The sequence below is a fragment of the Thamnophis elegans genome, chromosome 6 (genome assembly GCF_009769535.1).
Source record: "Thamnophis elegans isolate rThaEle1 chromosome 6, rThaEle1.pri, whole genome shotgun sequence".
NCBI lineage: Eukaryota > Metazoa > Chordata > Lepidosauria > Squamata > Colubridae > Thamnophis > Thamnophis elegans.
Window position 1 is genome coordinate 57,350,565 of NC_045546.1, and position 14,584 is coordinate 57,365,148.

At 41.1% G+C, this 14,584-nt stretch overlaps 1 protein-coding gene across 5 annotated transcripts in view; it reads left to right on the forward strand.

The window, feature by feature from the left end:
- Nucleotides 1–14,584, forward strand: part of AGPAT3 (1-acylglycerol-3-phosphate O-acyltransferase 3) — a 114,677-nt gene that overhangs the window by 75,938 nt on the left and 24,155 nt on the right. For all 5 annotated transcript variants that reach the window (XR_004255571.1, XM_032219210.1, XM_032219213.1 and 2 more), the window contains exon 2: nt 11,108–11,334. Coding sequence is in view for 4 of the 5 variants with exons in the window: in XM_032219210.1 (XP_032075101.1) it covers nt 11,157–11,334 (178 nt within the window). In the remaining variant the exon portion in view is untranslated. The remainder of the gene's footprint in view (nt 1–11,107; nt 11,335–14,584) is intronic.

Consider the following 14,584-nt stretch of genomic DNA (forward strand, 5'->3'; position numbering starts at 1 on the left):
GGTGGTCAGAAAAGCAATTTGTCAGCATTTCTTTTTAAATTTAAAGATTGGTGGGGAAGACTTCTTTGGGAGGAGTTAAAAATATGAATGCAAGTCCAACCCGCAGAGAAGGTTGGTTGAGCACAGAAGAATGACTGCTAATTAAAAGCATAAATATTGAATATATGTCTAAGAAACGTACAATGTCTGGCAAAGAGATTTCCATGTTTAAATATGAGCTTTAAAAATAATTACCGGTAAAGCAGTGTACAAAGTAGTGGGGCAACTGGGGAGTGAAGTGTACAAATATTTACAAAGTATTGAGCCAGATATGAAAAATGCCAACAACTTTAATGCTCCAAAGAGACACAGTAACTTTCTTTTGTCTACTGTTGTTTAGTTTTCCCATAAATATAATAGAAAGTATGTGAGATTTCTGGAAGAAATGTGCTCAAATTTATGTAAAGAAGCAAATTGTGTTCACATTTATATAAAGAAGCAAATCTATATTTATTTATACATCTATACATTAATAAGAGTAATAAGATAGTAAAAAGAAATCAATCTGCAACATAACCAGACTTGATCAATACTATCATTCAATAAACAACACAAGTGGAAGTGTCACCACAATCTATAAATGCTCAATGAATGAACTTAAGTTTTATGTGATTTTCTGAATGACATCAAGGAGATAGCAAGGCAGATTTCAACTGGAATGATGTTCCAAAGAATACGTTCTGTCACTAAAACAGGATCATATTAGATGTATTTCATTAGAGAACTGCATTGACAGGGACAAGTCTAATTGGAGGAGACAGACTTTAAAGTACCTAGATACCAAGCCATATGTGGTTTTCTAGATCTAAACCAACATTTTTGAATTATCTGTTGGAAGCCAGTAAATGGCCGAAAGCATAGGGGTAACATCTGGAGTTAACACATGGGCCACTCCATTCTGGACCAAGCACAGCTTCTTAGCAGTCTTTAAAGGCAAATATTATGACTTGCTGGAATTCAACTGGATAGTGATGAGTTACCACGACAAGCTCCATCCATTTCAAGTAGAATTGAAATCACCACAATAACCAGAGTTGAATAAAGGTCCCTCTGGCTAAGACTTCTAGTGCAACTCTATAGTAGGAGCTGTGCAAGAAAATGCAAAACAATTTACAAAACATTTCAGGAGTGTTTTTATAGAATAATAAAAGCTATTAAGCGCTATCATGAAAGTAGCTATCTCAATCATAAAAATAGTGTTCACTATCAAAATGTTTATATTCCATTACAGTGTTAAAACTGCTATAAAACATAGTAGCTACCTCTCAAGAGCCAAGGTGGCGCAGTGGTTAAATGCAGCACTGCAGGCTACTGCTAGATCAGCAGGTCAGCGGTTCAAATCTCACTGGCTCAGGGTTGACTCAGCCTTCCATCCTTCGGAGGTGGGTAAAATGAGGACCCAGATTGTTGGGGGCAATATGCTGACTCTCTGTAAACCGCTTAGAGAGACCTGAAAGGCCTATGAAGCGGTATATAAGTCTACTGCTATTGCTATCATGCTTTATTTGAATATTTAGAAGAGAAGAGAATACAAATTTTATAGTCTTTTTGAATGTACACTAATCAGCATACATTAAAATAAAATTACATTGTATTCAGCTCTCAAAAGATAACCATTATGCACACACGCCCACACAACACAAAGAAACATCACCTTCTAGTTCGAATGTATACATATACATGGCAAAAAAAATCACCAAGTGTTCCAAAATAGCTAAAAACACTATGTGCTCATAAAGACTGTTGGTCATATCTTAACTTAATCAGACTACCTTGCTCAAATACACCCAAAACTTCCAATCCATGAGGTCTATATCCTTTATATCTATACTTTTTGTAGCTAATAATATCAGATTATAATTTGTGAAATTTGTTACAGATTTGCCCTTCTTTTTGAAGTCCATTTAGATGCCAGCTGACTACTTTATGTACCATTCTTTTTTGTAGATAAAATATTCCTCACCGTCAGTTTCCCAATATTAGGAACTTCCAGGTGTGTAAAAGGCACACTAAATGAACAGTGTGCAATAGAATAGAGTTTGTATATGAATCTTTCTTTTAAAAAAAAAACTAAAAGAAGTTTCCACTTACCATATTCATTTTAAAAATAAGGCTCCAGAGCTTTTAGACATTTTAGGAAGAAGAAAGGATAAAACAACAATGAAACAGAACTTATTAGAACTTATTAGACCTTACTAGACAAGAGACAAAAGAGACAAAAAATAGGGGAGAAAATAAACTTTCTTCAATCTTGCAAGCATATGTGCCAAATTATAACATTTGTGAAGTTGAAACATTTGCAAATTAAAGATAAATCATACTTTTATAGCTATAGCATTTTAGTTCAGCGGCTTACTGGGAAAGTTGTTCAAGATTACCTTTAATGCAGATCTCCATGAAAGATTGCTTCTAACTCTTAAGTGTCTATGATCTCAAGTTGAAGATCAACTGGCAATGAGATTTCTTTAAGGCACTTTTCCATGTAATTTAACAAGGGCTTCTGCTGTTCAATATCCAGGGTTAGGTTAATTATTTTAAAGTTATTTCTGGCAAGTTGCTCTGTATCTAGGAGAGTCAGATTGTAAATTAATGAACCTATTCTAAAACTGAAGTCTTAATTTTGATTTCAGGGGAAATAAACCATAATTACCTTCAATGCTTCCAACTATCAAATTTGAGAGCTTGTACTTTCTTTTTAATATTCCCTTAGATCTCTGATATGCCTGATTCCAAATGTACTGTATAAATGTTCTAGTCTAATAAATAGCTTGAAACTTCATCATTAACTCCATTAATTTTATCTGATCTTACTGGGGATAGGCAGGAAGCTGCAGGGGGCTACTTCGTCTTTAAAACACGTTTCTCCCTTTTCACATCCAGGGAAATATAATATTCTGCCTTTTCAATATCTCTTAGGATATTTCATTTTTCTAGGAGACAAATGGGTTTTAACTTCCTACAACCTCATCAAAAAGTATTAGTTTAATTTGGCAAGACCTATTGCTGGAATGAGCCAGTTTATGTAATTGTTAAGGCATTGGGCTAGAAACCTGGAACTGTAAATTCAAATCTTGCCTTAGGCACAAAACTAGCTGAGTTACCTTGGGCCAGTCACTCTCTTTTAGTCCTTAAAAAAAGCCAAGGGCAAATTACTTCTGAATTTTTTGCCAAGAAAACTGCAGGAACATGTCCAGGCAGTACAGTACAGTACAGTACAATACAATACAATACAATACAATAGCAGAGTTGGAAGGGACCTTGGAGGTCTTCTAGTCCAACCCCCTGCCTAGGCAGCAAACCCTAGACCATTTCAGACAAATGGCTATTCAACATCTTCTTAAAGACTTCCAGTGTTGGGGCATTCACAACTTCTGGAGGCAAGCTGTTCCACTGATTAATTGTTCTAACTGTCAGGAAATTTCTCCTCAATTCTAAGTTGCTTCTCTCCTTGATTCGTTTCCACCCATTGCTTCTTGTCCTGCCCTCAGGTGCGTTGGAGAATAGTTTGACTCCCTCTTCTTTGTGGCAACCCCTGAGATATTGGAACACTGCTATCATGTCTTTCCTAGTCTTTCTTTTCATTAAACCAGACATACCCAGTTTCTGCAACCGTTCTTCATATGTTTTAGTCTCTAGTCCCCTAATCATCTTTGTTGCTCTTCTCTGCACTTTTTCTAGAGTCTCCACATCTTTTTTACATCGTGGCGACCAAAACTGAATGCAGTATTCCAAGTGTGGCCTTACCAAGGCATTATAAAATGGTATTAACACTTCACGTGATCTTGATTCTATCCCTCTGTTTATGTAGCCTACAACTGTGTTGGCTTTTTTGGCAGCTGTTGCACACTGCTAGCTCATATTTAAATGGTTGTCGACTAGGACTCCAAGATCCCTCTCACAGTCACCTTGTATTGAGCAAGGTACCACCTATACTCTACCTGTGCATTTCGTTTTTCTTGCCTAAATGTAGAACCTTACTCTTTTCACAATTGAATTTCATTTTATTAGATAGTGCCCAATGTTCAAGTTTGTCAAGATCCTTCTATATCTTAAGCCTATCTTTTGGAGTGTTGGCTATTCCTGCCAGCTTGGTGTCATCTGCAAATTTGATGAGTTCCCTATTTATTCCCTCATCCAAATCATTAATGAAGATGTTGAAGAGTACTGGGCCTAAAACAGATCCTTGGGGTACTCCACTGCATACTTCCCTCCATGTAGATGCAGTTCCATTGAGGACTACACGTTGAGTGTGGTTGGTCAGCGCTGTCTAATTCTTCTACTTTATCTAGTAGTAGGTTATAGTCTACTTTATCAAATGCCTTACTGAGATCCAAGTAAACTATATCGATGGCATTCCTCTAGTCCACTATTTTTGTCACTTTGTCAAAGAATGCAATAAGACTAGTCTGGCATGATCTGTTTTTGACAAACCCATGTTGACTTTTGGCTATTACTTTGTTTACTTCTAGGTGTTCGCTAATTCGTTGCTTGGTTATCTTTTCCAGAATCTTTCCTGGTATTGAGATCAGGCAGATAGGTCTGTAGTTTCCTGGATCTATTTTTTTCCTTTTTTGCAGAGGGGAACCACATCAACTCTTTTCCAGTCCTCTGGCAGTTCCCTGGTGCTGCAGGATCTCTGAAAGATATAGTTCAGTGGTTCTGAGATCTTGTCTGCCAGTTCCTTCAGAACCCTGGGGTGTAATCCATCCAGTCCTGGTGATTTGAACTCGTCTAGGGTAGATAGGTGCTCACTTACCATTTTTTCCCCTATTTCAACTTGTGTTCCTAATCTGATTTTTGTGGTGCTGTTTTTGATAGGTTGGACTGTTTATCCCTTTGTGTAAAGACAAGATGCAAAAAATAAGTTAAATAGTTCTGTTTTCTTCCTGTTGCTTGTCACCTTCTTGCCACTTTCTCCCAGCTATGGACCAATTGTTTCCTTAACCTTTTTCTTGTTTTTACATGTTGAAATAAACGTTTCTTTGTTATTTTTTACTTTTGTGGCAAGCCTTTCTTCATTGTGAGCCTTAGCTTTTCTCACTTCATCTTTGCAGGCTTTGGCTATTTGCTGATATTCTGCCTTAATTATGACCCCACTCGTTCCACTTTTTATACTTATATTTTTTGTCTTTCAATTTGTCAGAGAGTTCTTTATGCAGCCATGCTGGTTTCTTTTGATAGCTGTTTTTTTTCTTCTTCATTGGTATTGTGTTAGACTGGGCTTTTGTAATCTCATTTTTCAAAATTTCCCAAGCTTTTAGAATTCTTTCCTCCTTGAGGATTTTCAGCCATGGAATTCAAACCAAGCTCTCTCTAAGTTTATTGAAATGAGCTCTCAAAAATTCCAAGACTCTAGTTCGACTAGTACCCAGAAGTCAGCACTGTTTTGAAAGTAGATGCACACAAACACATACAAATCTTTGTATATTTCTTCCCTCATCGTTTTTCAAGTGGTTGCAGATCAATTGCTTTGTAATCTGCTCTGAAATCTCAGCCAGATATTTATGTCACATTGATAGATATATAATCATATACTTCTATTTTTGAAGATTGGTCTTGCTGGGAGTGTGTCCTAGTTTCCAGGACTTCCTTAAAATCCTTCACCAACTTTAGCTGATTTGAACTTTAGTCTTCCTAATGCCAGCTATATAGTAGTTTCAAGCTATATCTATGTATTTTTCCTTGGTAGCCTATTTCTCATTTTATCTTCATTATTCATCCTTCTTTTTTCACTAAAATTTTTGTATGACTGTATTGACTTTGTTGTCCTCCATGTGAACCTCTTCTGTTTTCCTCTGCCTTCTGAAAGAAGTTGTGAATTTTCTGGAATGAGCAGAAAAACAACAACAAAAGAATGGCAGCATAAGATGATAGGATGTATGTTTCAATATTTTGCATAGTATAGTTTTAGTCTTAGTCATCCTTCTAGACTTCTGTTTTCCATCCCGTGTGAAATCTCTGGCAACTTCACGTTTTGTCTGCAGTGATTATATCTCCTATTTCCATCTGCTCACCATAGAAAAAGGAAAAATTTGTTTTCCTTTTTCTATGGAAAATTTTGTTCAAGTGGTGTAAGTATTGTCAGAAAGCAAAGGCAATCTTTTGAAAACTCCACTTTTTGATAGAAAAAGTTTTGGGGAGATTTTCTCCCTCTTACTTGTTCTATGTTTTGGAAGCAGATAATGTTTTGGAAGCAGAGAACTTTGTCCTCATAAATTGGTATAGTTTAATCACTGCTTTCATGCTCCATGATTCACCTGCTTTATTCCTCTGGCTATTGGAAGCGAAATTTGAATTATGACTGTTTTCAAATAACCAACAACCTATTGTAGATAATTAGTACAAATCTGTTTGTTATTTGTCTTTGAAAAATCACCATGACAACTTTTTAAGCCACCCTAAGGAATATGGACCTTTCCTGCTATTAAGTGTCATTTTCTCTTTCATGTTGCCTGGAAGCAAGAATGGACAACAACATTTTCTAGCCCATCTATCTGATATGCATTAACAGACATGAGAACTAAGTTGCTAATTACTGCTGTTGTATAAATGTGAGAGTATTCTTTTCTTATCAAATTGTTGTCTTTCTTGCTTACAGAGCATAATAGCAGAGTGAATCTATTTGTTTGAAGACTATACTACTTACTAAGTAACTTTGTAACATTGCTAGACCTGATGATACTGGATAATTTCATATGGTATCTTTTTGAAGAAGGTGATTGAGAAGGTTCCAGATGATCTTGGAGGAAATGGATTATCTAGATATTTTTTTCAGTCAGGATTCAGACCAGGGTATAGCATGGACATGGCATCGATCACACTTTTGCTTGATTTCTGACATGGGCATGATGGGAATTATGTGTCCATCCTTGCCTTACTTGATGTTTTGTTGACTTTTGATACTTTCAATCATGGTATCCTTCTGGATTGTCTCAGAGGATGGGGCTAGGCAGCATGGTGTTCTGTTGGCTTGCCTCCTTTCTTCATGGTCAATTCCGATTGGTGATTGTGGAGAAGGGATCCTATTCCTCAGGGTGTACTGTGTGGGGTGTCAGTGATTTTTCCTCTTTTCCCCTCATTTACATGAGCCTGCTAAGTGAGCTCATCCATTGCCATGGAATGTGCATCATTAATATGCTGATGATAGCCAGTTGTACATCTCTGCTCTTTTGATAAACATAAGCATTGTTGTGGACATCTTATCCCAATGTCTCGAGGCTATGTGAGTTTGAATGGGGAAAGACTGAATGGGTTTGGGATCCTTCCATTCTGGGATTATGCCATTTTTGATGCTGAGTGGAGTTATACTGTCTTAATCAGACCCCATGCAAAATCTGGAGGTTCTCCTGGAATCTTGATTTCTGCTTGATGAGCAGGTAGTAACCGTGGCTAGAGGGGTTCTTTGCATAACTTCATGTTGTGTGCCAGTTATGTCCATTCCTAAACTGAGGGTCTCTTAAAGTAACCAATGCCTTAGTAACCTCTCCATGGGACATTCCCAATAACACACTATACATTGGGCTGCCCTTGAAATGTATCTGGGAACTTCAGTTAGTGCCAAATGCAATGATACAACCAATTAAGTTTCTTGTAGAACACACATTACATCTCTTCTTTGGGAGCCCAACATGGCAGGAGACCAGGTTATCTGAGCAATTGTTTCTTTCCAGTTACATTTGCCCACTCCATCAGATCCAGTAGAGAGGACATTTAGGAAGCTGCTATATATTTGGCAGGCTCTAGGGGGGCTTTCTCAGCTGTTACACCCATTTTGTGGAATGTCCTTCCCCTGGAGGTGATGTTTGCACATTCCTCTTAACTTTCTGAAGGTCCCACAAGACCTGATTGTTGCATCAGGCCTGTGGACCCCAGGGAATTGGTGAACTAGTGAGATTGCTCCATTATCATTAACATTCCTTCATCCATTATTTTTTAGCTGTGTTATTTAATGGTTTTTAACACTTAAAAATAATTATAATAGCTGTTCAATACTGTCTATATTATCAACATGGGAAAATAGCAAAATCTGAAGGAATCAAGTTGTCTAATGGAAATAACAGCAAGAGTCTGGATGATGACAGTCACTACAGATATTTCAAGTTGACCTCATCAAGGACACTGAAGTCAAGAAGATTAAAAGTGAATACATCACAAAAATGAAGTTCTTAAAGTCCAAAATCAGGGGAAATACCATTGAGACAAGTATACCAGAAAACTGAAGAAGAAAAAAGGGCATTGGAATATCTCAAGGACAATGAAGATGTACTGAAGTTAGTTCACCAATGAAGGCTTACTGAATATTGGAGAGGCCAGACTGCCTACATGAAAAGCTAAATGAAGAATAGAAAAGAGACATGACAAGGCAAAGTATTGCATTATATGACCAGTATGTTAAAAAAAAATAGCAGGCAAACAAATAACAAGACCTGGCAATTGCTAAGTGCAGGAAAATTGAAGGAGGAGGCAGAGAGACTAATTCTGGCTACAGACACCCAAACTTTAAAAACAAATGCATACAAAGCTAGAATTGAGAAGACAGCAATAAACAGCAAGTGTCTCTTAAGCAAATACTTTGAAGAAACAGTGGACCACCTGGTTAATTGCTGCAAGAAGATTTCATAGACTGACTCCATATAGTGGCATGATAGCATAGCAACAATGATGCATTTGAATATCTGCAAGAAAAACTATTTGCCTGCAATTGGTAGGGCCACAAAATAGACAAAGTAATAGAAAATGAAAAAAACTAAAGTGGACCAGAACTTTAGAATTCTAAAGATAAGCACCTGCCATGTAGCAGCCCATACTTAGCAACTGTCAACAAGAAAAAGTCTGGAGAGTGGATATGGCAGAAGACCAAGTAAGGTGGTCTATACCATGGATGTCAAACACTTCATGATATTTTTCCCTTCACAGAGTTGGGGTGGGCATGGCTTGTGCATGATCCATCTGGCCCATGGGCTGCCAGTTTGACACCCTTGGTCTATACACATGGAAATGAAGAAGCTATAATTGCCCAGATGTGGCAGATTTTAGTTTTTAGCAGCCTTAATAGCTAATGTGACCAATCACAAGGGATTATGAGAGCTGCAATACATGTAATAAAGTCAACTCCTCCGCAAAACACAGACAGACAGACAGATGAGAGAGAGAGAGAGAGGCCCAAGGTTTAAATCCTAAGCCTTTTTTCTCCCACCGTTTCCAGAAAGTGGTTCCCCCCCCTCCCCAGACTTAAGAGTCAAAAGACATGAGTTCCAAGTTTATACTTTACAATGATTCTGTCTGAACTGTACACTATTGGTTCCTGCCTCATGAGTTCTAATCCTTAAAAAACTAAATTTTAATGTATGGTTACAAGAGTTTAAGCTTTTAGATTTCTATCATAATTTGATTTGAGCAGTGTTGACATTAATGGAAATACTTTTAATCTAACAGATTCTGTCCTATGAAAAAAATGTGGCACAGCAGAGATATTGTATTAGCATTTGAAATGTCAAATCTTATTTCTGGAATAACAAAACATGTTAGAAGCTCATCTCACTGGATTAGCTCCCTGATACAAATAAAATGGTTACTTCTTTTTTTTTTGGCTTCTGCAACCCAAGAAAAGTATACTTTCCAGGGGAATGGTCATATTTTTGCAACAAAACCAGCAGGGAATTTTGTGAGAGTAATACATAATTATTAATGTGTATACTTTTTGGGAGGGGCAGACTCCAGTCTGTTTAAAAATAGGTAAACTCTTACAGGATTTAATTTTTCTTGAGTCAAAAACTGGATTACCTTGGTTTACAATGTTATTTTGAAAAAAAAAAGGTTACTTGGAAAGAAGTGGGCCAAGGAATCACCCATTAAGCCTATACTTATTTTTTCCTTGCTCCCCTTATTCAAAGAAGTTGCTATCCACTTGTACTTGAGTCAGAAGAAGACCACATTCATATGAAATATGCTGACTACACAATTCTGCTGACCTATTCTTTCTCTGTTATTTTTGTCATCTGGTTTCTCTCCACTACCAAGTATGACAAAACCTAATAGATTTTACATGCTACGAGATTGCCCTTGAATAGTGTTGGAATAGAATACAAACCAGAGATAACTTAAGATTCATTGGTGGGTTCCGATACGGTTGCAACGGCGCCCAGTGCCCTCCATATGAACATGCGCAGCATGTGCGCGCACACATGCACAGTGAATGGATGTGTCCTACCCTCCAGCAACACCTCTGTGAGCCTCTGCAATGCTCCAGCTGCTCGGTGGAGTGTCGCGCAGGCGATTTATGCGCTGTGCGTGGAAGCACCAAAGAGTTTAAAGACAGGTAAGGACGATGGGTGGACGGGTGGGACCTTCAGAGCACAGTACCTGGTGCTCTGGGCAGGCAGCGGTACGCTCGTACCGGGGCATACTGCCTGCAACCCACCACTGTTAAGATTGCTCCACTCATGAGCGAGAGACAAGATGAAGGCTGTGGTAGAAAGTACATGTTGCTAGAATCTTTCTATGTAAGTTTGGGACACCTCTATCTGGGGCTAAGGAAGAAATACTGATAGTCCATTCCTTTTTAAGGAACTGAAATTAGTATTTCAGTGCAGGCCAAAAGCTAAAATGTTCTTGAAATTAGGCCAGTCCTGTATATTTTTAATGTGAGCCAATGTGAAACATTTACAGTCTTTTAAGATCAGGGTCTGTGTATAAAAATAAAGCACTTTTATTTTCCTGTTCATACCTAGGCATTTTTTAAAAAATACTGTGGCCTCAGAGGCTAGGCCGTTTGGAAAACCATTTTGCTATACAGTATATTACAACTGGGTTGTCAATTAATAGCAAGAGCTCCTATTACTATTTTTTGGGAATGAATCTGTAACATAAGAGTGCTAACCAATTCTTGACCCATAGCCAGATAGAACCTGAGTGGAATTGGCCTGTGGACAAAAGTGTCTTTTATGGTTCCCAAGCTGCTACATGAAGTAGAAGAGCTCTTTGTGTCTTTTTTCCTTTCCCCCCCCATTTACTCCCTAGATTACAAACATTTTATTTGCTAAGCAATATTTCTCTTTCCTTTCTGTAGGATTGTTATTCTGAGTGAAGGACCTTGCAAACGCTACTAAGGGACTATCATGGGCAAACTTGCATTTCTGAAGACCCAATTTATAGTTCATCTCCTAATTGGATTTGTCTTTGTTGTGAGTGGCTTCATCATTAACTTCATCCAACTATGCACGCTAATCCTCTGGCCTCTAAACAAGCAGTTTTATCGACGAGTAAACTGTCGCCTTTCCTATTCATTGTGGAGCCGTGAGTATACTATAATTTCTTTGCATTAGCTTGGAATGTGATTTATTCAGATTGTTGGTTTCTACACTGAAGAATAGAAGTGGAGAACTATGGCCACTTCTGTGGACATCAACTCCCAGAATTACTGAGCCTGCATGACTCACTCAGGAATTCTGGGAATTGAAGCCCACTAGTCATAAAAGGGCCATAGTTCTTTACCCCTGCTGTAAAAGATTCTTTTTTCCAGGGCGCTGCTCAGGAGAGTCCAAGCAAGGGTTAAATACAGCCAAACTGCCCAGAGCTGAATTGAAATTTTAAGCCACGCCTCTGGTGCTGATTATCCTCAGATTTTTCAATTCAGCTAGCCCAGCTAACGCGCTTAAAGTTTCCCTTCAGTTATTTACTAGCTTGGACTCTCTTGAGCATTTGTTGTGAGTATTATTTAGTTTAGGGTGTGAACAGGCTGCATGAGTGTATTTAGAATTCTTTAATTCGTTCCTGGCTCATTCTTCCTTCCTCTGGCATCCTGTTTAACTCCCAGGCGCCGCTCGGAACGCAGGCGGTTGCTGGGGCAAGCGCGTGGGTCAGAGTTCCAACGCCAGCGCTGTTGCGACCCTCGCTGAGGAGGGGGAAGCCCCGCTGAGGCTCCTGTGGTTGGCGTCCGTGCCTTGAGTGGCCGGCGTGCAGGTACGGAGCCTCAGAGCTCTGGATTGCCTGGTGGCAACTTTTAAAGTGATTAGTTTCTTTCCGGCTGCCATTTTGGAGCTATTTATAGTTTCGGTTTCTGCTTTAAACCTCGTGCCACAGCTGCCTGCAGCCTGATTCACAGCAGGAGCCACAAGGAGCCATTTTTTGTCCGGCCTGGCTGGCAATTTGGTTGTGTCCTTTTCACCTGAGCGGCAAGGATTGGGACCGCTGGTCACAAGCCTCATTCCTGCAGCGCTGGGAGCTGTTAATGCTCGCGCTTTATTCCACCTGCTGGATATTGCTGCTGCGCCCCCCCCCCCCCACGTCTCTTCAGAGCATCTGTTGATTTACAGGGCTGTTGCAGGTGGTGAGTGGAGGTAGCCCCTGATTATATTTGGCCCACAGTTTACCAATGGCTGAGCAGGCTCCCGAGGATTCCACCCAGGCAGGGGGTTCCTCCAGGGTTTTCTCCAGGCAGGCTGGCATGGCTGCCAGGGAGGCCATCAGGGGCTCCAAACCATACTCCAGGCCAGCCCCTAAGCAGGGATCAGGGCCAGACAAGGATGCATTGTGTCACCAAAAGGCCCTTAAAAAGCAGTTCTCCAAGGTCCAGCACCAAACGCAGTTCCCCCAATCGGTGTCTTCTGAGGAGCCCGCCATGGAGGTTCCTCCAGCCCAGCCAAGGCCTGTTTCAGACAGCGAGGATGAGGGCTGGGAGTTTTCCCCCACAGCTTCCATGTCTAGGGCATTATCTCCAGGGGCCTCAATGGTAGATCAGGCTGATCTTTTCGCTTGCCCTTCGGATCTAGAAGAAGGCCCTGCCCCGGGCCCCTTGGCCCCTCAACTTCCGCCTTCAAGGCCTAAACCCAGGGCTAGGCCCATGGAGGATCTTGGGCCTGACCTTTCAGTGGAAATGCAGGAGGTTATCAACAGGGCCATTTCCCAGGGCATCGAAGCGGGCATGTTGCACAAGGGCAAACGCACCCGCAAGACTAAGCACCTAGAGCCCCAGCCAGTTCCGGTGGTCGCTTCTCCTCCACATCCCTTGCATTCCCCCCATTCCTCTTCAGGTTCCGAGGCTTCGGACTGGGAGGAGGGGGATGACATTCTGCCTGTTCAGGAGGCTGAATTCTCGGGGGAGGAAGGTACAGCAGTTCAGAAGCCCTCTTCTTCAGGACTATTTAATGTTGCAAATTTCAAAACCATTTTAGACAACGCCAAGCTGGCCACCCATATGGGGTCCACTCCACCTGTTCAAGCTCCTGCTGAACTGGATGACTTGTCTGGGGATTTGTTTGAGGAACCGGTCTCGGTCCAGGAGATCATTCCTATTCCCAAGATGTTTCTTAATTTGGTTCAGAAGCAATGGGCCCAGCCTGCTACCATGGCTACCCCCTCTAGCAATGATAAGAAGCTGTACACTGTGGATGCCAGCCTGGACTTGACGAAGACATACCTCCACGTTTCCATATTACCTGCCCACAGACAATTCCTATGGATTTGCTATGCAACACAGCACAGTACAGGGGCCTTCCATTTGGCTGTCATCCACACCGAGGGTATTTACAAAGGTCCCTGCAGCATTGGCAGCCCACCTTCGCACCCTGCCCATCAGACTGCAGTGCTACCTGTATGACATCTTAATATAGTCCAGGTCAGCAAATCAGGCATGCAAGGATCTCGAGGCCACTCTCTCAGCCCTCAGGGACCATGGCTTCTCCATCAACATGGAAAAAACCACCTTGTTTCCACGACACGACTGTTACACCGAGGCGCAGTAATCGACATGGTGCAGGGCACAGTCTTTCTCATTCCAGACCATTTCTCTAGCTTACAGGAAATGGCCTAACAAGTGAAGCAGAGCCGCAGAACATCCCTTCTCCGACTTTCCCAATTCCTGGGCAAAATGGTCTCCTGTTTCGGCATCTTCCCATAGTTCTGGCTGCACAGTCAAAGCCTGCAGTGATACCTCTTTCCACACCAGAGAGCCAACAGAAGCTGCTCCACAAGGTTAGTCACCATTCCAAAAGAGGTAATCCGGTCCCTGGGGTGGTGGCTGTCACCAGCGGTTGCCAGTGGGTCCTCCTTCAGGGAACTAGACCACATAACGATATCGACGGATGCCAGGGTCGTGAATTGGGGGCCCCACCTCCACACTCAGATAGCACAGGGCATCTGGTCTCCTCAGGAGACAAAACACAACATCAACTGGCTTGAACTGAGAGCATTCCACCTTGTACTCAAGCAGTTCCGAGCACTAGTAACAGACCACCATGTGCTGGTCCTCATGGAAAACATAATAACAAAGGCACACATCAACTGCCAAGGGGGCATGCGGTCCCGCGCTCCAATGGACGAGATGAATTGCCTGGGCACCTGGGCGGAACGGCACCTGCTGATCCTCCACGCGGAACACATCAGCGGAGTGGGCAACATTCAAGTGGATTGGCTAAGCCGCTCCCAAGGATCATGCAGAATGGAGTATAACACCAGAACTGTTCCTCGAACTGACCAACAAGTTCGGCGTTTCAATGATAGACCTGTTCTTGACTCACCTCAACAACAAGCTGCCCACCTTCTTCAC